Source organism: Dendropsophus ebraccatus, chromosome 9 (genome assembly GCF_027789765.1).
Source record: "Dendropsophus ebraccatus isolate aDenEbr1 chromosome 9, aDenEbr1.pat, whole genome shotgun sequence".
Taxonomy (NCBI): Eukaryota; Metazoa; Chordata; class Amphibia; order Anura; family Hylidae; genus Dendropsophus; species Dendropsophus ebraccatus.
The window spans coordinates 22,139,222-22,165,502 of NC_091462.1; the positions used below are offsets into that span (position 1 = coordinate 22,139,222).

The window sequence follows — 26,281 nt, forward strand, 5'->3', positions numbered from 1 at the left end:
TCATTTCAAATCAATTCCTGGCTTTGGCTTCAAAAATCTGTCTGATAAATCTGTGTAAAGGCACCTTAAGGGTTAACCTCAAAGTCTGCCTGTCAATGAGCATCTTTTTGCCTTACACAACCCAAACAAAGAAAAGCTGCTTTTGTCCACTGCAGTTAGGAAGTCTGCATTATAACCCAAATGAGATTATAACCCTAAAAATTAAAGATGAGCGAATCTGAAGCGTGATCGGGTTCATCCAAACCCAAGAAGGTGGCATTTGATTACCCATGGCTGAAGTCGGATGCAGCCTTAAGGCTGCCTGGAAAACATGGTGTCAGCCATAGGCTATACCCAGGTTTTACAGGACTCCCTAAGACTGCAGCTTCTTCAGCTACTAGCAATCAAATGCCGCATGCTTGGAATTGGATGAACATGATCATGCTTGAGATTCACTACTTTCTTATGAAAGTATAAAACAGCATCTGGGTTCCAACTACACATATATACTTACTCAGGCAAAATTTCTTGTTTAGGCAATTCCTCTATAACACCGCTGCTGCTTACTTCCAGATCCTTCTCTTGAATAGAAGAGGTGACAGCATAGGCTTGCTCCTCTACAGCGTCATTCACCATAGTTTCAGCCTCTATGGCAGGGGTGGTGGGGGTGGACATTACCATCTCTGGTTCTACAGCTAGGGGTGTGGTGGTGCTGACAACTTCTGCAGCTTGAGGGGTATGTACAGGTGGGAGAGCTGCAGAAGCCGCTGGGTCCTGTACACTAGGTGAAGAAAAAAAAAGTTTGATACTTTTTTCAGTCATTGGTCAAATCCTGACTACAGCACTAATATTAGAACACCGTTCACCTTTACACCCGCTAATCTCTGAACGTATATAGAAGTGAAATGAAGCAACTTAAAAGTTTTAATGTGTTTCTACAGTGCCTATACATCTCCATGGTAACAGACAACAAGCTGTAGTCTGAGCCTGTAGACATGCTCCCTTCTGTTCTCTACTTCTGGCTAATGTACCAAATGTGTAAGCACAAAGTGGGGAGAAAACAAAAGTAAGGCTAGGGCTACAAAGTGTGTGACTTAGTTGCAGTAGTGATTTGGCCATTAAAAAAAAGCCAAATCGTAAGCAAGTAACACGTGACTAAAATCCATGAAAGATGGATTTTGTGACTGCTGCATGGCGGCAGCCCTATGCTGCAATGCAACACCATCCACTAAATTTATGTGCGATCTTTATGTTTTGCGACCAAAGTAGCCATGTAGCCGTAGCCTGACATGTATTACAAATTTCTATTTACCCTTTAAGGGTATGTCCACACTACGGAATCCCAGCGGATCACCCGTCGCGTATTTTGCAGCTCACCCCCAATCGAGGCCTTGAGCATCTCCGCTGGTCCCATAGGCTTCATTCTATGGTTTAGCAGATTCCACCAAACCATAGAATGGGGGGGGGGGGGGGGGGAGGGACTAACCAGTTGACATAGCAACAATAGGGACCGCAATCGCTTTGAAGAGCCCTAAAGGGGAACAGAGGAAGAATTCTCCCTCTGGCAGGTCCTAATGAGGGAAGAGGCTAATAGTAACAAAGGGAAAATCTATTTTCTCCACATTGGTACCCCGGCTTCTGTATTATCAATAGAGCCACGGGTACTGCATGTGACCCGCGGCTCTATTCATTCCTATGGAGCCGCCATAAAGAGCAGAATACAATGCTCTTGCGGTGTACTTGGTTTTCATGTGCCGTACCAGCGGCTCTATTGATAATACAGAAGCCAGGGCCCGATACAGAGATTGGCGGAGGGTACAGAGGTCGGATCACCTGCAATCTCCTACTTTTCCCCTCTCCTGTGTATTGTATTTACACCCCCTCTCCTTTTAGTGGGCACTAACCATTACATACTGGGAAAAGCCCAGTTTTGGCGATGTTATGACTCAGTTGTCTATACATCACTTTAATGTTTACACGTGGCCATTTTTCTTGCTTCCAGCACATTAACCTTAAAAACTGGCTCTTGTTGCCTGGTATACCCCACCCCTTGCCCGGCACATTGTCACATGATAAAAATCAATGGTTTTAATGTTATGGCTACTAGTTTTCAATGCATATGTGAACATCGCCTTATGTGGTTTGATTCCATTTTTTTTTATTAACAAACTGAAGGTTAAAATAAAAATAAAAAAAATAAATAAAACACCTTACCTTCCACTTTCTTCTGCCTTGATCATTGCTATGAAAGAAACAAAGTTGATTATTAACTAAACAGGAATTTTACCATCTTGCATCTAGTTACACAAGAGAACTTTCCTTCTGGCAATGAATAAAGAGCAATGCGTTTACCTTCAAGGTCCTCCAGCTCTTTAGGTTTGGCCCAACGAGACTCCTTTGTCTGGGAGTTGTAGTAGTACGGCTTCCCAGAGTCGGATTTAAATTCTTTCCAAGGACATTTAGATAACATTTGCTTTTAAAAAATAAAAGAAATAATTAGAACTGTATATCTGTATTATTACCTCCCAAGACCCAGGCGTTTCATATAGACACATGTATCACATCTATACCGTGTATCGAGAGAATGAGTCATCAGAAAAGTTTGTCAAAAATAAGATTATAAATGAACCTAAAATAAATTCTACTGCGGACCTCTCTGTATACGTATTGCTGTATCTGCTACATATAGGTGTGTTGCAGATCCATTGCTGATTTTCTCTATTCAAACCAAAATCAATGGCTTTTTTCCCCATGCAGCTGACACAGTGCTTTATAATACAGACTGCAGATGCTGAAAATCTGCTTTCTGTAAGAAAAAGAGGGGGCGCTCTGCTACAGAGTACCTGCCAATAATAAAAGTAATAGACAGTAGAATGAGCGGGGAGATGACCAAGCTGCTGTGCTCCTCTCCCTGGCGTGTTCGAGACGTAGATTGCGCCTACTTCTCTTAGGCCCCCTTCACCCGTCCGGAAAGTTTTTTCCAATCACATTTCATTACACACAGACAGGGTGTCCGTTCCGGAAAATAGGACCGGATTTCTTACAACCGGTCCTATTTTCATCCGGAATTCCGGGCCGGACGCCCCCATAGAAGTCCGGAGTTCCACTGCCTTCTCCCCTCTTGGACCTGAGCAGCGCCACGGCACCCCGAGAGACCCTGGAACCCCCTCTGCCCGTGGCATTATCAGCTTATCCCAAGTCATCGAAAAAAATACTTCACTAAGGAGCATTCTACAAAACTAATGTATAACAAGCGGCTTCTAGAGGAGATGATCAGCACCCCTGAAGCACAGCTTCTCTCTGTATAATAACCAGGTGCTCAAACATAAGTCATTCTAAAGATGTGCCAAATGAATATTTCCATATACACACATATATAGGAGTGAAACTATCCATAATGGTCAAATAAGAAAATTACAAAAAAAGCTGTATTTAGTAGGGCAATCATAAATGAATGAATAAATGCTCGTATATTCTTTCAGTCAATTACATTTGAGTTTCATTGTGATCCCTAATGGGGATAGGGACCGGTCAGTGAAGTACAGAACAAGTTGGTGCTGAATAAATAATGGAATTACTACATCCTCAAGAATGACATAAGCTACAAATACAAAATCGCTTTTTACCTCCGCTGGGGTTTTCATTTCATCTGGCTTCTCCCAGGTAGACTGCTTGGTCTCAATATTATAGTAATACGTCCTCCCATCCGGTGATTTATGCTCCGTCCACACAGATTTCTGCAAGGAGAAAAAATACTGGTATAAGAATAGGAAAACCAATCAATTCTGTAAAGACACAATAAGTGAAGTAAATTACCGGTTTGGTGGGATCTTCATTAGCAGTGCTATTAGTTGTAATAGATGGTGGCGCTGAAATTACAGGAAGTGGCGACTAGGAAGACAGCGGAAAGACACTTTAGTATGGTTCTTTCTTTAAAGAAACCAACATTTATATGTGCACCTTATAGACAAATAAATCCAGAAGACTTACCGGTGCAACCGCTGCCATAGCTGAAAAAGAAAAAAATAAATGTTATTTATAAGTTATATTACATATGCAATATAAGGCATGTATTAATATACTAGATAATGCCCTGATTACCCCGACCATAAGGCTTAATAGAAAAAATGAAGTACACATAGGGAAGAGGGTTCCAGCTATAGAGCTGTTCTCTGATGGACCTAATCCACATACATTAATGGCCGACATGTCACCTTATACATGTATAGTCAAGCAGAACCTCCCTCAGTCATGATCTCCGGGAGGATTTGTAGTAAGCGGGTCTGCAACAATCAGGTTGTCACCAGACCCCTTTATTAGATCCTTACCTAGTGTGGGGTCCATGCTGTTTACACCTGGCACACCTGGCTGTGGAGACAAATCGCAAACATTAACAGAGTGAAAAAGTAAACGCAAAGACACTGAATAGACAATAAATATAGATACTTTACCTGTATACCTGCTGGTAAGGTGCCAGGCGCTACATGGGTGGTCATCATCATGCCAGACATTAGAGGAGGAATCATGGGAGCCATCTGTACAAGGTGAAACATAATGGGATGAGCAAGCAAGCAGAAGTGAACAGTGGAGCTCAGCCTGTTTTATATGGGGGCACATAGGGGGCCTAATGCTACATAGGGGTATAAAGGGGGCCTCATACTATAGGGGGCTCATAGAAGTGGGCTTTATACTATATGCAGGCATATAGTGGACCGAATACTATATAGGGCAAAGAAAAGCCTAAACTATAAGACTGCAAAGAGGATACTAAATACTATATATAGGGACAAAAGGGAAGCTTAATGCACTATATCTATATATCAACTTTATTAATAGAGACATTTACTATTTCATGGTTTTTCTTCTATATAACCTACCTGACCCATCTGATGAGCACCCATGGGTCCAAGCAAAGGTGGGATCATGCCTGGTGGGGCCAAACCTGGCCTTGGAGGTAAGCCAGTCATTCCCACAGCGGGGTAATGGGCGACAGGGTTCATCTGAGGAACAAAGAAATATATGTATGAATGTAATGTTTTAGACAGAAAATATACTATTTCCCCATAGAAGAAAAAGCTTTTAATAATAAATCATAAATAATTAATGGTATTTAGCTGTACTATAACATGGAGAATGAGAATATAAATGAAACCACGGATATATAGAAACAATGAAATGTTCATATATTTTACAGGAACTCAAGAAAATAAAAACATGACGTACATATTGCCCCCTCATCATGCGCGATCCATTTGTATACAGTCCCGGCGGACTTGGTCCATTTGTACCATCGCCCGATGCCTGAAAGAATTAGACACAGGTCAATTTATATGTAGAAGGAATCAATTATTCTGAATGAAAAAAAATGAAGGGAAAAAAAAAACATAGGTAGGACATTGCCTAATACTGGGGACGTGGCTCCTGTATTAAAGGGTTTATTGTATGGACTGCAATTTCTGTACACTCAATGGAGAAGCTGCTTACAGTGACATATATGCACACACTGAGCTTATAGCTGTGTTCTGTATACAACAGATGATGATCACCGCAGATTACTTTGAAGATTTCATTGTTGATCCTTAATTATTAGATCACAGATCCCCGTAACAAAGAACACTTGAATGAAAGTCTACAGCTCCATAATATACTATAAAGAAGGAGCTGTTGCGACTGCATCAACTGGGTAGCGGGAAGGGTGAGTATAACATTATTTTCAGGACATGACCAGCCAAGGAAATTGCTCCCTCCCCCCACAGGACAACCCCTTTGGAGGGTCTTCTCTCTTAGTTTCGCAGGTGATAGGTGCCCAGGGGCATCATACTGGCGGACCGCTAGCTGTTGCAAAACTAGTATTCCCATTACACCTGGACGGCCAAAGCTTTAGTTAGGGAATTGTAGTTTTGCAACATATGAAGGGTTGCATGTTTGACACCGGTGCTGTAATACAATTGCACTGATCAAAGCCCCACTATGTATAGGCACTTAGGGATCATCCCACACAAACTCAGCAAGGGATCCTATGAAGATGGAATTTATCAGACTGAATACTAATACAATCCTGTTAGTAACTGCTACTTTATTTTCACAATAAAGAAGAAGGTAACAATTGTATCAGTGATATTACACAACATACAGGAGGGCAAAGAACAACAAAGTCTTAAAGGGGTTGTCCGGCGATAAAAAAATATTCACAGAATAACACACATTACAAAGTTATACAACTTTGTAATGTATGTTATGTCTGTGAATGGCCCCCTTCCCCGTGTTTCCCCCCCACCCACGCTAGACCCGGAAGTGTGGTGCATTATACTCACCGCATCTCGTGTCGTCCACGGTCTCCGATCCTCAGCAGTGACGTCTTCTTCGGGAGGCCAGCGGATCTTCCCAAGTGCCGGCCGCCCTCTGCAGCGTCATCCGAAGCTCAGCCGCGATTGGCTGAGCATAACTGTGCTCAGCCAATCGCGGCTGATGATGCGGCCACGTCATCAGCTGCTCAGCCGCGATTGGCTGAGCACAGTTATGCTCAGCCAATCGCGGCTGAGCTTCGGATGACGCTGCAGAGGGCGGCCGGCACTCGGGAAGATCCGCTGGCCTCCCGAAGAAGACGTCACTGCTGAGGATCGGAGACCGTGGTCGGCACGTGACAGGTAATGTATAGCGCACCACACTTCCGGGTACACGGGTGGGGGTGGTGGGACACGGGGAAGGGGGCCATTCACAGACATAACATACATTACAAAGTTGTATAACTTTGTAATGTGTGTTATTCTGTGAATAATTTTTTATCGCCGGACAACCCCTTTAACTAAAGCAAAAAACTTTATGTCTAAGTGTGGGGTCCATGGGCTGAGCCTGCTAAAACTAATATATATATATATATATATATATATATATATATATATATATATATATATATATATATATATATGCTGGGCTGTATATATAATCGTATGCTGCGCTGTGTGTGTATATATATATATATATATATATATATATAAAATCCTATGGTGGGCTGTATATATATTTTCGTATGCTGGGCTATATATATATATATATATATATATATATATATATTATATTATATATACACACACACGTTTGCTGGGCTGTGTATATAAATATATATATTTATTCGCATGCTGGGCTGTATATATATATATATATATATATATATATATATATATATATATACTGGGCTGTATATATAGGGATGTAAGGCTATGTTCACACAGAGTATTTTTGCTCAGTATTGCAACCAAAACCAGGAGTGGATTGAAAACACAGATGCTCACACACTGTTGAAATTTAGTGGATGGCCGTCATTTAATGGCAAATAACTGGCGTTGTTTTGAAATAACAGCCATTACTTGTCATAAAATGACGGCCATCCACTAAATTTCAACAGTGTGTGAGCATCTGTGTTTTCACTCCACTCCTGGTTTTGGTTGCAATATGAGGACCACGATACTGAGCAAAAATACTGTGTGTGAACCCAGCTTAAGGCTGCGTTCACACTACATATATTTCAGTCAGTATATGTACATTTCAGTCAGTATTGCAACCAAAACCAGGAGTGGATTAAAAACACAGAAAGGATCTGTTCACACAATGGTGAAATTGAGTGGATGGCCGCCATTTAATGGCAAATATTTGCTGTTATTTTAAAACAACGGCCGTTATATTGAAATAATGGCCGTTATTTCCTGTTATATGGCGGCCATCCACTCAATTTCACCATTGTGTGAACAGAGCCTTTCTGTGTTTTTAATCCACTCCTGGTTTTGGTTGCAATATCAGGACCACAATACTGACTGAAATATACGTAGTGTGAACGCAGCCCCCGGCTGCATTCACACGTTCAGTGTTCTGCACGGAACACAGACGTGGAATGCATGTCACGGAACGGCCAGTCTCGGAAAAGATCAGTACCAGCCGGATGATCTTTAGCGCCGCTGAGTTGTGGTGAGGGCGCATCTGTGCGCACTCGCATCAGAACTCCCCACAGTACACTATGAAGCGTACGGACGGAGCCGCTCGCTCCATAGTGAGCACTGACAGGGTTTTCTGCGGCCACTATTCACTGAAAAGCGGCCACAGAAAACTGACATGTCAGTTTTCTACAGCGCCGCTAGGGATCATACACTCCAGCCAGGATTACCTCAGCCTGCAGCACTACACAAGTACTGCAGAAATCACAATTTCTGCGGACTTACGTAGTGTGAATGCGGCCTAATCTGTATAGTCTGGAGGAAGGGGGGACATGCTGAAAACCTTTATATATGTTAAAGGGCTAAATAAGGTTCAAGAGGGAATGAAGTGAATTCAAGTACAAGAGGTCACAAGCTGAGGTTATTGGGGGGGGGGGGGGGGTACATCAGAAGCAATGCAAAAATATAATACTTTACTGAAATAGTAGTAGCTGCTTGGGACAAACTTCCAGCAGAGGTGGTAAATCTATGGAAAGTGAATGTAAGCCTGCCTGGGATAAACATATATCTATCCTAAGATAATAAGAAGGGAAATAATATAAGTGTGGACTAGATGGACCAGGGAGGCTTTTCCAGCCTACAATCTTCTATGTTTCAGGTGGGAAGCTTTATAAGCCCCACTTCTCCCTGCTCTCACTGAGCACAGGCTAAAGAAAGTCTGAGGCCATGTCCAGTGTGCAAGCAGATATTTCAGTGATCGGTAGGGGTCACAGCACCCCCACAGATCAAAACTTTTGACTTTTTAAAATTTTAATTATAGTAACAGAGGTGAGTAAACTTACAGTAAGTTCGGGTTTGCGCAAATGTGAACGGGAGCAATTGAATCCCACTGCCCCCTATTCACACATCTATTTTCTATGTAGTGGTGTGAAGCACGGAGCCTTAGTGATGCACATTCGTAGTGCAAGGCGCAATTATGGGCTGCACTATGGACACATGAATGAGGCCTTAGGGTAGCTTCACACGTACCGCACCGCAGCGGATATTTTGCTGCGGATCCGCAGCAGATTGGATGGTGTAGATTTGATGCTGTGTTCATTCATTTAGTCAAATCTTCTGAGGATTGGCCGCAGAAAATTCGCTGCAATACGGTACTTGTGAAGCTACCGTTACTGTAAGTTCATTCACCTCTAAAAGTAACACTTTTTCTTTCAAATCAACTGGTTTCAGAAAGTTATATAGATTTGCAATTTACTTCTATTTTGAAATCTCAAGTCTTCCCGTACTTATCAGCTGCTGTACGTCCTGCAGGAAGTGGTGTATTCTCTCCAGTCTGACACAGTGCTCTCTGCTGCCACCTCTGTCCATGTCAGGAACTGTGCAGAGTAGGAGAGGTTTTCTATGGGGACATGGACAGTGGTGGCAGCAGTGAGCACTGTGTCAGACTGGAGAGAATACACCACTTCCTGCAGGACATACAGCAGCTGATAAGTATGGTAACCCTCAAGATTTTTAAATAAAAGTAATTTACAAATCTATATAACTTTTTGAAACCAGTTGATTTGAAAGAAAAAGATTTTTGCTGGAGTACCCCTTTAAACTCCTAATATTAAATGTTCTTTGTTACTATGAGAGACAGAGTTATAATTATGAGATTATATATATATATATATATATATACACACACTAAAATAAATATTAAGTCCTTATTAAGAAGATAAGAGAATAAGGCCCCTATTCCACCGGACGATTATCGTTCAGATTATCGTAAAATCGTTCAAATCTAAACGATAATCGTTCGGTTGAAATGCAGTTAACGATTAACGACCGAACGAGAAATCGTTGATCGCTTTATAAAACCTGGACCTATTTTTATCGTTGCTCGTTGGCAAAATGTTCGCATTGAATAAGACATCGTTCGGTCGTTTGCAGTAGATACGAACACAATAGCGAAGAAAGAGCGACGAAAAAACGATCGCAAATACGATCATAAGTAACGATTATCGTTCCATGGAAATGAGTGAACTTTTTCAGGTCTTTCGCAATAGCGGTCGTTTGAGATCGTTAATGATTATGCGAATGATAATCGTCCGTTGGAATAGGGCCCTAAGAGGTTAAAGGGGTTATCCAGCGCTACAAAAACATGGCCACTTTCCCCCTACTGTTGTCTCCAGTTTGGGTGGGGTTGTGAAGCTCAGTTCCATTGAAGTAAATGGAGTTTAATTTCAAACCGCACCTGAACTGGAGACAACAGTAGGGGGGAAAGTGGCCATGTTTTTGTAGCGCTGGATAACCACTTTAATGTCCAATGAAGTCCCACATTCTCAACGGAATCTGAAGTACAAATGTAGTCACTTTCTATTCAATATCTACGAGTCTGGCAGATAGGCCAAGCACTAAACTACTACCACCATCAGTCCCATAGACAATACGTGAATGGCAGGTCACATCCCGAACCCCGTCTCCATTCAGACTCCTCCTCACCCTGGTCTGGAGTAACAAGAATTAGGTAAAGTGGGGGTCCTGGGACACCATCCTACTGATCAGTGGGGGTCCCCAGCTACCAAACATATACCCCTCCCCTGCAGAACAACCAGAGCCGGAAAACATGTGCAGATCTTACACAGCCAGTGTGAACTATACCCTAAAGCAGGGGAAGGGAACCTTGGCTCTCCAGCTGTTGCAAAACTACAACTCCCATCATGCCTGGACAGCCAAAGCTAACGCTTTGGCTGTCCAGGCATGATGGGAGTTGTAGTTTTGCAACAGCTGGAGAGCCAAGGTTCCCTTCCCCTGCCTGGGGCTTCCATAGCCAGCACTCCAGGCTGATACATTGTAGCAGAACAGTGTGGAATGTATCTAGAGTGGATACAATGTAACAAGGCTCTGGATTGCAGAGCTTTTTATGGCTTTGTGTATGTAAATCTACTAAAACAGATGAAATCCCATGTGTGTGAACACTGCCTGAGCTCTATATAGGAGAAAGCTTCCATTCACTGACAGCAAACACCACACAAAGTACAGGAGAAAGTTACAGAACTTCTCCCCCTACAGAGATCACACAGACTCTTCAGTCTCTTCTATTGCAGCTCCCCAGCCACACATATCAGTCTATCAGAACACAATGCTGAGACTTGTAGTCCTACAAACCATACACCAGTGGCTGCGGTAACGCAGCATGGCTTAGGCCACAATCCACACCACGTTCTGTACACCACACAATGATGGTGAATTCCACCATTAGAGCCTCCGGGCCTAACACAAGGGATACACACACAGCCTCACTCACCATGATGTCTCCTCTCCGGCCCCTGCCGCCTCCCAGCAAGGGAAAACCGTATTGGTCCCCGGCACAGAGGCAACGTTGAGTGACGTAGTTACGGCCGCACTGATAGGGGAGGGGCGTAGAGGGCGAGTTTGCGTCTTAGCCAATCAGAGCTACTGTTGCTCAGCTCGACTAAGAAGCGCTCGCTGATTGGATGATATGTGTGCATGACGGGGGTGTACGCGGCTTGGCTTCAGGAGCGGGAGTTTATATGAGCGGTCACAGCTCTGCTACTACCCGGGAGCGAGTTCTAAGGTATCGACTACATTGTCCTTTCTGCTGGTCACTAATGGCGACCTACATTACCTCACAACCTACTACCTCATAAGGCAGGCCACTAACTCAAAGACTCGGGTTGGCTTTCCGTAACTAGAAACTTTGAAAGCGTAAAACCAGGCGACCATATTGTAGAACGTTACTTCTATTTACTGACAATGAGAGCCGGGAAGCGGCCGCTCCAGTAGGAATGATACATGACTATCTCCCGCTCAGCGGCTGACTGGCGGAAGGATTCCCGTGCCCCAAGGTTGTGCGTGTGGTCGCACTGCGCATGCGCCGTCAGTAGGTTAACCGAAAACAGGTTCTTTGCGGAGGAATGCAATAAAATAATCCCTAGGAATTGTGGAATAAAAAGAAATATAAACATTTAAGAAGACTTTTTTTTTTCCCCAGACATATGTCTAAAACTAAATAAAAAAAAAAAATTATAATGCAGATATAATTTTTAGAGCTGGAGGTTAAATTTTAGCAGTTGCGACAGATGATGCCTGGCTGACCAGGCATGATGGGAATTGTAGTTTTGCAAGAGTTAGAGGGCTGTGAGTGTTCATGAGTTATGTGGGTTACCTTGGCAACCTCGCCGCCCAGCATGCAGTTGCATTCCCTGTACTCTTATTTCATCAGGAGGGATAGCATGTATTGACAACTCCTTTAACTGGAGAGTGAAGTGCTCAGCTGTGCTCTTCCCATCACTCTTGTTAGCAAACACGGACCTAGACCAATCAGAACGTTTTACATGTCAGAAGTGTACACTGTCATTTATATAATTCACAAAACAGACAATTTGTTGAGGGATCAGGTTATATTCTGCCCATACAAGTCTATGGAGATGGGGAGATATAAGAGAGAGAGTCAAAAGCAAAGAAAGAGTGCACACATTTACTGTGACCCTTAGATCTTGATTCACAGCTTAAACTGCATAGAACCCCATATGTGGGTATAAACCACTGTATGGGCACACAGCGGGGCTCAGAAGGGAAGGAGCGCCAATTTGCTGGAGCAAAACTGCAGCTAGTAATAGTTATTAGAATAGCGCAGTTACTAAAATACAATAAAGAAAATGAGATTACAGGTAACGTTGGGGTGGTTACGGACAGCCTGGGGTGGTTCCGGGTAATCTGGGGTGGATATGGACAACCTTGGGTGGTTACGGTGAACATGGGGTGGTTACGGGTAATCTGGGGGGGGTGAATACGGACAAACTGGGGTGGTTTACGGTGAACCTGGGGTGGTTACGGGCAACGTGGGGTGCATACGGACAACCTGCTGTGGTTACAGACAACCTGGGGAGGTTACGGGCAACCTGGGGTGTTTACAGGCAACCTGGGGTGGTTACAGGCAACGTGGCGTGGATACGGACAACCTGCTGTGGTTACAGGCAACCTGGGGTGGTTACAGGCAATCTAGGGTGGTTACAGGCAACCTACTGTGGTTACGGTAAACATGAGGTGGTTACAGGCAACGTGGGGTGGTTACGGGCAATCTGGAGTGGTTACGGACAATCTGGGGTGGTTACGGACAATCTGGGGTGGTTACGGATAAACTGAAGTGCTCATAGGTAATCTGAGGTGGGTACCTGTAATCTGGCGTGGTTACGGGCAATCTGGAGGGGGTCATTGGCAATTTGGAGTGGTCAGTGGCAAGGTGCGGTGGTCAGAGGCGACCTGCGGTGGTTGCGTGCAATCTGGGGGGTTACATGTAATCTTGCATGATTACGGCAACCTGGGGGGGGTTACAGACAATCTGGCATTGTTACGGATAAACTGAAGTGCTTATAGGTAATCTGGGGTGGGTACATGTAATTTGGGGTGATTACGGACAATCTGGAGGGGGTCACGGGCAACGTGCGGTGGTTACGGGCAACGTGGGGTTGGTTACGGGCAACGTGCGGTGGTTACAGGCAATGTGCGGTGGTTACGTGTAATCTGGGGGGTTATGTGCAATCTGACGTGATTACGGACAACCTGGGGGGGGTTACGGGTAATCTGGGGGGGTTAGGGGTAATTTGGGAGTAAACTGCAATTATTACTATAATAAAAAGTGTGTGTTTTATTTTTTTGTGTGTTTGTCACTTTTTGTACTTTACACATTCATTTTCACTGTATTACTATGATTACTGTGATATTTTCTATCACAGTAATCATAGTTCACTGACAGAGACCAAATTGGTCTCTGTCACCTTAAATTTTCAGAGTTGGCTGGTTATGTAGCGCATGCGCACTTCATAACCAGCCAGGACACCGAAGAGGAAGGAGCTCCAGGATCAGGCAACGTATAAGGGGTAGGGGGGGGGGGTGACGGGGGGACGGGGGATGACTGGGGGGGGGGGGTGACTTGGGGGACGGACACTGACACTTTTTATCCCCTGTCACCAATCATTCATGGTGACAGGGGATAAAAAGTGCATCCCTGCATTGGGAACAGGCGATCGCCTGTTCCGGGACCCCACAGGGGGGTCCCCGATCGCTGCCCCATGGTCTCCCCTATCTCCGGTGGCGGAGAGCATGGGGTTTTAATTCATTTTTACATTTCCATCGCTGTGAACAGATATACTCTGTTCACAGCGATGGCGGCGGCCATCTTGGATCCGATGGCCGCCGGGGGAGGGGGGTTAGTGACTGGCTACTGGGGGGGGGGGCTGATCTGGGGTCTGAATCACCTATTTCATCTCCCCCCACGGTGGGGGGAGATGAAAAGCACTGCAGCGCCGGCCCATTAGTGACCGCCGTATCGGCGGTCAGTAAGGGGTTAACTGCCGGGATCCGGGCTCGGCCCGGATCTCGGCAGTTGCGGCGGGTGCCCGGCTATCACTGACAGCCGGGCCCCGCCGGGGATGACAGGAGTGCAGCTCCTGCGCCCCTGTCATCCCGTGGACGTATCGGCACGTCCATCTGCAGGAACTACATGCAGATTTGGACGTGCCGGTACGTCCAAATGCGGCAAGGGGATAATGTCCTCCATGCTGCTTCTAGTTCTATGAGTGTACTGCTCTATAATGGCCTCCATGCTGCTTCTAGTTTTGAGTGTACTGCTCTATAATGGCCTCCATGCTGCTTCTAGTTTTGAGTGTACTGCTCTATAATGGCCTCCATGCTGCCTCTAGTTCTATGGGTGTACTGCTCTATAATGTCCTCCATGCTGCCTCTAGTTCTATGGGTGTACTGCTCTATAATGTCCTCCATGCTGTTTCTAGTTCTATGAGTGTACTGCTCTATAATGGCCTCCATGCTGCCTCTAGTTCTATGAGTGTACTGCTCTATAATGGCCTCCATGCTGCTTCTAGTTTTGAGTGTACTGCTTTATAATGGCCTCCATGCTGTTTCTAGTTCTATGAGTGTACTGCTCTATAATGGCCTCCATGCTGCCTCTAGTTCTATGGGTGTACTGCTCTATAATGTCCTCCATGCTGCTTCTAGTTCTATGAGTATACTGCTTTATAATGGCCTCCATGCTGCTTCTAGTTTTGAGTGTACTGCTCTATAATGGCCTCCATGCTGCTTCTAGTTTTGAGTGTACTGCTCTATAATGGCCTCCATGCTGCTTCTAGTTTTGAGTGTACTGCTTTATAATGGCCTCCATGCTGCTTCTAGTTCTATGAGTGTACTGCTCTATAATGGCCTCCATGCTGCCTATAGTTCTATGGGTGTACTGCTCTATAATGTCCTCCATGCTGCTTCTAGTTCTATGAGTGTACTGCTCTATAATGGCCTCCATGCTGCTGCTGATATGTACTAAATGCGTCACGTGTGATGTCACTGACAGCTCTTCTGTGTTTCTAGGTCCCTGGATGGATGCCTCTTACGTCGCCAGTGCCAGGAGGTTAAGGAACAGCAGCCGCCGTCCTGTTGTTTCCGCCTCAGTCACAACTTCTAGTGTTCTGGGCCGAACGGTGCAGAGCGAATCACAGGAAGATGAGGTGGTGAGAAACTTGGAAAGTGACTTATTTGAGGCTTCTGCCTCCAAAACAAATAGCCTCAACTCCGTGTATCCAGAAACAGAAGAGACCGGACTGAATGGCACAGTCAGGACGCAAGTGGTGACCTCTAAAAGAGGCAAGAGATGGCCGGCCAGGCTGCTGTCCATGGTCTGCTGCTTGGTGGTTGTCAGCATCCTCGCTGTCCTCCTATTCGTTTTATATATCGTGGTGCAAGGTAATGTACAATATAAGAACATGTGTCTACCTCTCTTATTGTTCTGAGCCTTCTGCTATGAGAGGGGTGTGATCAGTAACATATATACACACTGTAATCTATATATATAGGGAATCTAAAGTACTTCAAGGGTTAATGTATACCTGTCGTTAGAAAAATCTTTTAACATGTCACAGAGACATGAGAAAAGTTATTACTGGTCAGTGTCTGGGTGTTCAGGAGGACCAGCTGGAAGATGACCGCACTGCCATGAGCTTCAATGCAAAAACAGCGCCACCCCTGTCCTCAGGTTATGTGTGGTATTACCATCAGCTTCATACACTTTAATGGAACTGAGCTGCAACCCCACACCCAACAACGGTGGTGTATCTAGAAGAAAGCGAACGTTTTTGAAAGCCTGGACCGGAATATTCCCCAGTCTGTGGTTCCCCATCTGTCCATTCGCATTATCTATTGATAAGCTCATTGAGAAGATGAGGTTGTTGCATATGGCTCCTGACATGGAATGATGTCAATGTGTTATATAAGAAGCAGGACTCATATAATATAATGTCTCCTCCCTCTTCTTCTTTAGATATGCAGTCTGGAAAAGTGAATGAAGATGGTGTAAAAACTAGTCACCTTGGTAAGTTGAGTATATCTTCAGGGACATGTAATATATTAGACGTGTCTTATCTGATCCCAGGATGACTGATATATCTGTAGCACGGATCCTATACAGACTGACATCCAGGTTTGCCAGAATCCTGAATGGAATAGTCCGTTTTGAAACCAGAGCTGCAGAACTATGAAGATATGACATTTAGAGAAAGCCGTGCACTTTAAGGCTATGTTCACACTACGTATGAGACCGGCTGTCCGTGACCCGGCAGTACCGTCCGGATGATCTTTAGCGCTGCAGAGTTCTGAGGCGCATCGGAACTCCACACTGCACACTATGGAGCGAGCGGCCAGAGACGCACGCTCCACAGTGTGCACTGACAGGGTTTTCTGCGGCCGCTATTCACTGAATGGCGGCCGCAGAAAACTGACATGTCAGTTTTCTACGGCGCTGCAAGAGATCCCGGCCAGAGTGCATACCCTGTGTTCCATCAGAAGGCAGCACTACATAAGTTCCGTGATTCCCACAGAACTTATGTTGTGTGAACATAGCCTAAAGCGGTATTGCCATTTGCAAACATTATCCCTTATCCACAGGATAGGGGATAACAAGCCGATCGGTAGGGTTTGACTATTGGTCCCAGCAGTCGGAATAGACTGATCCTGAGACAAATAGTACCCTAAAAGTGTGCTCTGCCACTGCTCCATTCATTCTCTATGGGACTTCCAAATGTTTCTGAGCTATCATCCGAAGTCCCATAGGCAGTGAATGGGCTTCTAAGCATGCATGCTGCCTCTCTATTCACCATTCCTGTGATTAGCGGCCGTTCCAGTGGTTGTATCCCCACCGATCAGCTAGTTATTTCCTATCCTATGGATAGGGGATAGTGTTAGATGTTGGAATAACCCATTTAAGTGGAGAGATGCTGCTGAATTTAGAGAAAGGCGGCTGCTGAAGGAGTCATTGGACACTCAGAGTGTTGTGCGAGGATCTTACGGACAATAGTCACTAGGATTCGGAGGACTTATTTGGCAGCTGTCCTCCCCAGCATCCAGTTGCGTCTGTCTACACCCGATGTAGGGTAAAGCATACGTTGTCACTCACCATAGCAGAGAGGGGCAAATGCAGCTCTTTGCCCTTTTTAAAGGGGAACTATCAGCATGTTAGGCAAATCTAGCTTACTGATATGTCCCTACTGCACGGGAGACGCCAAGGAGGCGGGTATGTGTCTTACCTTCATCCTTTGGGCAGTTTTGGTGCAATTAGTAATTTGCTCCATGGTGCGGTGAGACCGTTGGGAGCATTGCTGCACCCGTTAGGACCCCCCCCCGTAGTGCCAAACGGATCAAGACACACCTTCCTCCTTGGCATCTCCTGTGCAATAGGGATATATCAGTAGGCTAGATTTGTGTAACCTGCTGATAGTTCCCCTTTAATAGGAGGAGTCCCCCCCCCCCTCTTATTTGCAGGATGTTTATCGCAGATGGTTTCTCTAGTTATTGGTGTTTTACTGCATGTTACATACAATGTTAATTGTCATTTTTATGCTATTTTTTTATTTCTTTTCTCCCCATGTTTAGGGTTCTGGACCCTTCTAGTCCTGTCGCTCATTGCCGGCCTTTCCTGCTGCAGTTTTTCCTGGACGGTGACTTATTTTGACTCATTTGAGCCGGGAATGTTTCCACCCACGCCACTGTCCCCGGCACGATTCAAGTAAGTTTACATTTCTTAAAGGGGATTTCTGAGATTATGTAAAAATTGACTGAAATCCTTTCTTACATCATTTTGGTGTCACTGCTGTAGTGTTCCCTGACGAGGCTCCTGTGATTGTACTATGTACGTTGTCCTTGTGATGCTGCAGCCAATCACTTTCCTCAGTGGTCACATGACGTACGTTTCTGCAGGTCAGGGATTGGTTGCAGCGCAACAGGAGCAATGTAACCGGTTCCAGCCGCTAGTCAATTTTTTTCAGAAAACTTTTGCAAGAATGCTAATGTAACACTGACAATTAAAGTACAAACAACTCAATAGGAATCTCTGTATGGTGATCTTATGAGGTTATTGAATGTTCATTTGCAAACAGCAATACAATCCTAAATCTGGCCAGCATTCTTTTCTCTCATTGGTGACAATAGCTGTGATATTCTATTAGATTACATGGGATGATGGGGAAAAAGACACTTAAAAAGTCAGTATCTACTGGAAACCAGAGATGAACGAACCTCACGTACACTTGGGTTCGTCCAAACCTGACCATGTGCCATTTGATTACCGGTGGGTGAAGAAGTTGGATGCAGCCCTAAGGCTGCCTAGAAAACATGTATACAGCCATAGGTTATTTCCATGTTTTCCAGGACTCCCTAGGGCGGCATTCAATGGCGAACATGCTCGTGGTTTGCTCCACTCTACTGGAAACCTTTCACTGTTCTGAATACTATATCTGGTTTATAGTTACTTGCTTGTGATGAAAACCACTTTGTTTGCTCATAAACATGGAGGTCTGTAGTGCAGACAGTGACGTTTAAAGGGGATCTGTCACCCCGGCTGCCGGGGTGAAGCCCGCCTGATCCCCCCCCGGTGGAGCCCCTTATACTTATCCTCCTCTCGAAGTTCCGGACCCCGTCCTGCCGCCGAGAAATCCCTGTCGGAAGCCGTGTGCGCACTCACCAGAGATAAGTTGGCGCCCTTAGAGAATGACTGGAACAGTCATTCTCTATGGGCGTTGGACTCATCTCTGGTGAGTGCACACACGGCTTCTGCTGGGGATTTGCTTGTAGAAAAAGGTCACCTGGTCCATCTAGTCCGCCCTTATATTTCCTTTCCTGTTACGTTAGGATAGATACATGTTTATCCCAGGTAGGTTTGCATTAGGTTTGCAGATTTATAAACCACATCTGCTGGAAGTTTGTTGCCAAGATCTGCTACTCTTTCTGTACAGTAATATTTTCTTGGGTTCCAAAGTTTATTGGCAGAGTTCCCTCAATTGATTGTAAAGCTATGTCCATAATGTTGATGTAGCTTTTAACCCCTTTCTATAATGTGATGGCTTAGGACAGGAGTGTCACACTCGCCGCCCTCCAGCTGTTGCAAATGCAGTACAGTAGTAGCAATGCTAGGATCTCATGGCCAAGTCCTCTACTTGGAGTAAAGAAAAGTTAAAGTTCAAAATAGATTGTAGGTAAAAAAAAAAATAATAATAATAAAACCCCTTTATTATTGGGGAAAAAAGAAAACTATACAGACGCTGCTGCGTCTGTTGTTACCTTAAAAAGTAAAAATGAACACACTGCACAGTCACAGCATTTCATGTCGATATTCTGGGTTTCAGAATATGGTGAGGGAAAAAAAAAATTGTATTGTTCAAAAGTAAAAAACAAACTATGTAACTTTGATATTGCTGTAATCGTGAGCTGCAGAATACAGTCATTGTGTTATTTGCACCAAAAAAGGGTGGAATAGCTGCTGCCCCCCCTCTTTTGTTTGGACCCCTACATTTTCCCCCATTTTGTTATCATAGGAAAACAATGGCTGCTTGGTGATAAGTTTGAGGCTGCTCTATATATTATTTGCTTATATACTTTACCTGTGTGAACCAAGCCCATAAACCTCAATAGCCGCTCCTATCATTGCATCCCTAGGATTGGGCAGTAGATGGTGTTCTTGGATAAGCCATGTCTGCCTTGTTCTCTGGATGTTTGCCGCTGTGTAATTCATGGTTTATAGTCCGTCATTCTGTGTTTTATTAGTTTTCTCCTTTTTTTTTTTTCATCTTCCTAATTTGTGTAGAGACTTTATGTAGCAGCTGCTTTGTATGGTGGAGAGTGCAGCTCAGCCGCAGGGCTTCTATGATGGCTGATAGAACAATAAATGTTGATGTGATGCTGTACCTGTGAGTGAGCCCCTGAAGGCTTCGGCATTTACTTGTTTTAGTTACTGCACACATACAGCTACAGTAATAATCTGTCGTCTCTCAGACCAATTCTTAGTTTTTGCTCCTGTCCTCAGTTTAGGTGTGAATTTATTTTGCAGCTCAGTTCTATGGAAGCGAATAGAGATGAATTGTAATACCACACACAACATGAGCACAGGGGTGTCACATATTTGCAAGAAAGTAGCTGTGTTATTTCTAGTCCTGGAGAACTCCCATTAGTGTTAGATTTCAGACACAGCTTGGACCCTTGAGAGGAGGCAGATAGGGTCAGGATACATGTACCCAGTCCAGGCCTTCAACACTATACATGGCAATAGCTAAGCTCCAACCCTACTTTCTGTGTTCCATCTTGGTCTCTTTGTTATTAGAGACATATTTCCCCTAACTACAGGCAGTGGACAGCAGATTGTAGAGAAGTGAGACACCTAGTGGCCAAGACTTGCCAAGAGTGCTTTTTTTTTTCTAGGTTAAGAAATAGAGATAAATGAAACTACAGTAAGTTTGAAAAACCTTTAACCTGAACTTATTGTAGTTTTGCCCATCTTATTTTGGTAAATGAAGTGATTTACAGAAATGTTTGGTATCACTTAGACTATGGCGTGGGGAGAAGCTGTTTGAAATGACAGCAACCATTTAAAGGGAAATCCAGGTAGCAATACTCTTTATAATTAAAAAAAAAAAAAATGCCCATTTACTTACCTCCTCACTGGCGTCAGGTACTGTCATCTCTATTCTATACGGCCTCCAGGCATCCATGTTTAGGTGTGCGGGTATAATGTGATTTTCCTCTCTGTATGCCATGTTCTTTGTTGAAGGAAGATAAAAGGGGAGGAGGGCGGACAGGCGGCAACACACTCCATTATAATGTACGGGAGATAAGACTGAGGTTCCCTGGGGGACGTTTGCTTTATGTTATGTGGGGTTTAAATAATAAATTGTCTATATACAGATAAAATATAAATATTCAGCCTGGAAACAACACTCGGGAAGGCACCTCGGGCATCCGTGATTTAAAGCAAATAAAAACAATGTAAAGTAAATCCAAACCAGTCCGTTTCATTGTGACCCGTAGTGTCTGCTTCTCGGCTGAGCGTGCTTCCAAATCCACATGGTCAATAGCCTAGAGGCAACCATGCATGTTACATTGTTAGCTGATCCTGACTAAAGCTGCCCATACACATTAGATACATGACAGAACCCTCTTATGTATATAGGAGCTTCTGACTATCCACAGCAGTGTTTTTTCCTCTCTCACTTCCAGAACACATTCAGACTGAACCGAAGTGTATGTGTATGAGAGGAGCTGAAGACTTAGATGTCATGGCTTTTTATGGATCTAAAATCTCCTAATCCATACAACTTTTATTTATGTGTATGTAATGGCTAAATTTAATGATGACCTATCCTCAGGATTGTCCATCAATGTCAGATCAGTGTGGTTGGGGGTATTACCCAGAGGTGGAAGCTGTCTGTTTCTGGCACTATTCTCTGTATATGTGGGCTCTGGTAAACAAATGATTATTGGGGTGTCAGCACCCCACCAATCTGATATTGATAACCTGTCCAGAGGTATTTGATCACGGATGAGACACCCCCCCCCGATTAGGAGCCTGAACAAGAGGGGCATCCTGGGCAGAGATAATTGACAGAGGGTCTCCTAATCATTGGGGGTCTGTATTATTTTAATGACGGGTACCCTGTAAAAAATATCCCTCAGTTCTCCAGACATATCTGTCTTGGTAGTCACATGCTTTCTTGTGTCCCTTTGTTACTCTTCCTTGAAATGTATAAATTGACAACTGGGCGTTACCATTCACCAAGAAAAATAAAACATATGCCTGCCATTATGGACACAGTCAGATCAGTGGGGACGCCCTCCATGGACAGGAAGAATATTGACCCCCTGTACTTCCAGGAGGAATAACAGGAACAGCAGAGTTATCAGAAAGTACTGTATGCTCCAGAACGGTTACCTCTATAGATGGTGACTAAGTATTCGCTTCTTGTCAGTGTCAGGAAAGTCACCGCAGGACTCTTCTGTGGGCGTTGTGATTTGTAGGAATAAAAGAAAAAAATTCACACACAAAAAAAGTGAGAAGTTAGTTTGATGAGCTGTGTTATTATATAGCAGGAAGCTGTATACACCGCGCTCCTCTCTTACGGAGAGGTTGGAGCCGCTGGTGACGGCAGTCTGGACGCCGCATAAAGGCGACCGCTGGGAGGTCGATTAAACACAAACCGAACATGAAACTGTCTGGGCAGTATATCAAAACGTTCATGGCAGTAAGCTCCCGTACACACTGTGAGCTGTGGGAACATTTATTCTTAATTTGTTTTCCAGATTCATTTCAAAGCGATTAAAATATCTCCTGTAGTGTCGGCTCTTAGAGGAAAGTTTAAATGTTTGGTCTGTGATATGTTTACTTTTGTTTCTTTGCACTTTTTTTTTTTATGATTACTGTAGATAGCCCAAATTATTAAAATTATCGTTATTGTTAGTAACATTGTTATTATTTTGTTATTATTATTGTTATTATTATATTTGTTATTATTGTTGTTGTTATTATCAGTACTAATAATATTATAAATGTTCCAGTACTTGAGAAAATCCGATATTCCACCAGTTCACATCCTGCAGGTTCACTAAAATAATCTATTTGAGTAATGCTTCCATAACCAATCACTCTGCCACTTCTTGTGGCCGTCAATGGATGCTGGGGGTTGTAGTTTTGCTACAGTTTTGGAGCCGCAGGTTTGAGAACATGGTATTAAGGGATTTAAAGGAATTCTGGAACACGGTTCCAAGCGTTCAGCATGCTGGGAGTTGTAGTGTTGCAGGTATTACAGTTTAGTGTTAAATTAACTTGAACTGATCTACAAACACCACACCCGGGAGGACGGGAGAGACGCTGTTTCTGGATGAAAGCGTTTTTCTAAGCATAGAAACCTCTTTAGGCCTTTGATGTTGGGAGCTCTGAAACAGTGTAAATCTTTGCAGTGCTGTACAGACACAGCCGGGCGCTGCCGGTACAGGACTATGTACGGTTTAAGCATAATGATACATGATGCCAGGAGTTCTGATAATCCATTCTGTAGCAAACTGTGCATGGAAAGTGGAAATAAGGCCTGAGAGGAGTCTTAGGGGCAGGGAGGGTAGTGCCCCTACCTGGCTGTTGTCTCTTCTTCCTGCTTCTTCACTGCAGCCACTTGGGGAAAAAACATCCAATTTCCCAAAGGAAACCTGCTGCTCAGCTCCCACTTAGGACTAAAGGGTTAAGTCATTTCAAAATACGCCTATTTTACAGACATTTTTTATCATATTATGTATTTTCTTTCGGCATAATTGTGATGTTTTTGTTGTGCTCAAACCTGTAAAATACTTAAAAGTTGCAAGCAAAAAAGCTTCAAAAAATGGTCTCTAAAACAAAATTAAAAATTTTTATATATATATATATATATATATATATATTTATTTATTTATTTATTATATATAAAATTATATTATTACAATTTTATTTTTCTTTGAGGCTCAAAATTTGTTCCCTGTGTGGCAGGTTTTGTAGCTTGCGGTTTTGCTGTTTCCTATTCTGGTTGTGTCTCTGTGACCCTTTATTCTGTGCCGCACACTCCCCGGCTACCCTTGTCTAATATGCTATTCTTTCTTCCTTCTAGGAGAATGACGGGCCATTCATTCCACATGGGCTACACCATGGCAATACTTAATGGCATTGTGGCCGCTCTGACCGTGCTCTGGTGCCTGCTCTGAATCTACATTCTGCAATGTCTGAGGACGGAGCGCACCGCCTGATGATTCACTCACTCTCTGTATATTTAGTTTTAGGTTGTATCAATAGTGTTTTTATTTTTTCCAAAGTTGTTTTTAAACTTTTTTTAGTTTAGCTTTTTTTTTTTTTTTACATAGATTTGTTATGTCTACCTACCCAGAAGAAGTATCTGTTTACATGCATATGAGATGAGAAAACCATGGCTGATTTCTTTCAAAAAACAACGATATACATTCATGTAAATGGGGCTTAGCTGTAATACCAAGCTTGGACCACTGTGGCGCTGTTTCTGGAAGAAAGAAGCCATGTTTTTCTAAGCTCATTTAACTTAAAGGGGTTATCGAAGATCAAAAAAAACATAGTTGATTTGTTCCAAAAGCAGCACCACTCTTGTCCTCTGTTAATATGCGGCATTGCAGTTCAGGTCTATTTAACCTTAATAGAGTTGTTATACCTCATATGACCTGAGAACAGGGATGGCGCTGTTTTTGGAAAAAAAGAAGCTGTTTTTTTTACATGCGTTTAAGTGTTCCAGTGCATGATCCAAACATATAGCATTATAGATCTAGAGGAAATGTGAAGGAAACCTAGTGTCATACATCGCTTGAAACACTGGCAGGGACCTTTTAGGACAAAGGTTTTACCATTTCAGAGTAATGATAGCTAGAACCTGCCTGGAAATAGGGCTCCAAATCACAGGGGTGGGCCCTGACACTGATTGACACATCTCTCCTCTTCATATAGGTATATGTGCCCTTGCACACGTTAAATCATGTGAACAACTTGAGGTCAGTTAATAAATAGTAAGGGGTCCCACACCCAGGGATATTACAGGTGTATATTTGTGTCTGTAATATGGCCTGGCTGCAGGACTGCCTATGTGCAAATAAAATTTTATCCCCCCGCTTTTAGATCTCAGTAGGTAAAAGTATAAGGGAAATTCAGTGTATTTGGGGTAATTTTTGTAAGTGTTGAAAAAAAAAAAACCCAGACTTTGTACAGATGTATATTTCTCTTTTCTCCCTTCGGCTTCTTTTGTACAGTCTTTTATAATAATATCAAATCTACTTTTGTTTCAAACTATTTTATATTTTGCATTTTATAGTTGGTCTTATTACCCAGAAAAGGGAATTAATGCTTTATTGTACATTTTAAAGGGGTTGTCCGGCGAAAAAAAATTATTCACAGAATAACACACATTACAAAGTTATACAACTTTGTAATGTATGTTATGTCTGTGAATGGCCCCCTTCCCCGTGTCCCACCACCCCCACCCGTGTACCCGGAAGTGTGGTGCGCTATACATTACCTGTCGCGTGCCGACCACGGTCTCCGATCGTCAGCAGTGACGTCTTCTTCGGGAGCTTGGCGGATCTTCCCGAGTGCCGGCCGCCCTCTGCAGCGTCATCCGAAGCTCAGCCGCGATTGGCTGAGCATAACTGTGCTCAGCCAATCGCGGCTGAGCAGCTGATGACGTGGCCGCGTCATCAGCCGCTCAGCCGCGATTGGCTGAGCACAGTTATGCTCAGCCAATCGCGGCTGAGCTTCGGATGACGCTGCAGAGGGCGGCCGGCACTCGGGAAGATCCGCCAAGCTCCCGAAGAAGACGTCACTGCTGACGATCGGAGACCGTGGACGACACGACATGCGGTGAGTATAATGCACCACACTTCCGGGTCTAGCGTGGGTGGGGGGAAACACGGGGAAGGGGGCCATTCACAGACATAACATACATTACAAAGTTGTATAACTTTGTAATGTGTGTTATTCTGTGAATAATTTTTTTTCGCCGGACAACCCCTTTAAGGAGATGGGGGGGGGGGGGGGAGCAAAAGACCCTTTAAAAAAATAAATCTGTGTAAGATACAATAATGTCTGCTTGTTTGTATCCAATGGGATGAGCTTTGTTATGGTGGCAGAGGATGCACAGGGGGACGGCTGGTTTGCTTCTATATCCTACTACAGCAGACAGTGTGGAGCTTTTGTATACAGACTACTGCACAGTACTTGGCGCTATTACTTTTTTCCTTTACTATCTATAATGGCCAGTTTTAGATGACGGTAATGACCACATTGTAAACTTTATATTATATAACTGCGGTTAAGGCCCTATTCCACCAACAGATCTGACGACAGATTATAAGCCAAAGATTTAAAGCCAAACCCAGGAGTGGATTTGAAAAGAGGAGAAATCCAGTCTTTCCTTTATGACCTGTTCTCTGATTATAGTCTGTTCCTGGGTTTGGCTTCAAATCTTTGGCAGATAATCTGTCGTCAGATCTGTTGGTGGAATAGGGCCTCT

At 43.8% G+C, this 26,281-nt stretch overlaps 2 protein-coding genes across 3 annotated transcripts in view; one reads left to right on the forward strand and one right to left on the reverse strand.

Annotated features, from left to right (window-relative positions):
* The window catches only part of PRPF40A (pre-mRNA processing factor 40 homolog A), a 26,687-nt gene extending 14,934 nt beyond the window's left edge, over window positions 1–11,753 (reverse strand). Inside the window, exons 1-11 of one of the 2 annotated variants that reach the window (XM_069982719.1) lie at window positions 11,666–11,753; window positions 5,203–5,280; window positions 4,857–4,979; window positions 4,431–4,514; window positions 4,308–4,347; window positions 3,970–3,989; window positions 3,796–3,870; window positions 3,606–3,716; window positions 2,332–2,452; window positions 2,194–2,221; window positions 494–760 (exon numbers count right to left, since the gene is read on the reverse strand). In XM_069982719.1, coding sequence (XP_069838820.1) covers window positions 494–760; window positions 2,194–2,221; window positions 2,332–2,452; window positions 3,606–3,716; window positions 3,796–3,870; window positions 3,970–3,989; window positions 4,308–4,347; window positions 4,431–4,514; window positions 4,857–4,979; window positions 5,203–5,280; window positions 11,666–11,707 — 989 coding nt within the window. In that variant the 5' untranslated portion in view covers window positions 11,708–11,753. Of the gene's footprint in view, window positions 1–493; window positions 761–2,193; window positions 2,222–2,331; window positions 2,453–3,605; window positions 3,717–3,795; window positions 3,871–3,969; window positions 3,990–4,307; window positions 4,348–4,430; window positions 4,515–4,856; window positions 4,980–5,202; window positions 5,281–11,196; window positions 11,305–11,665 lie in introns of those variants that run through there. The other variant, XM_069982720.1, reaches the window with a different exon arrangement.
* Window positions 11,391–25,162, forward strand: ARL6IP6 (ARF like GTPase 6 interacting protein 6). Its single transcript, XM_069982721.1, has 5 exons — window positions 11,391–11,487; window positions 15,291–15,662; window positions 16,237–16,287; window positions 17,844–17,976; window positions 23,867–25,162. Exons 2-5 carry the CDS (start codon window positions 15,299–15,301, stop codon window positions 23,958–23,960), a joined length of 642 nt encoding a protein of 213 aa, XP_069838822.1. The 5' UTR covers window positions 11,391–11,487; window positions 15,291–15,298; the 3' UTR covers window positions 23,961–25,162.
* Window positions 25,163–26,281: the final 1,119 nt, after the last annotated feature.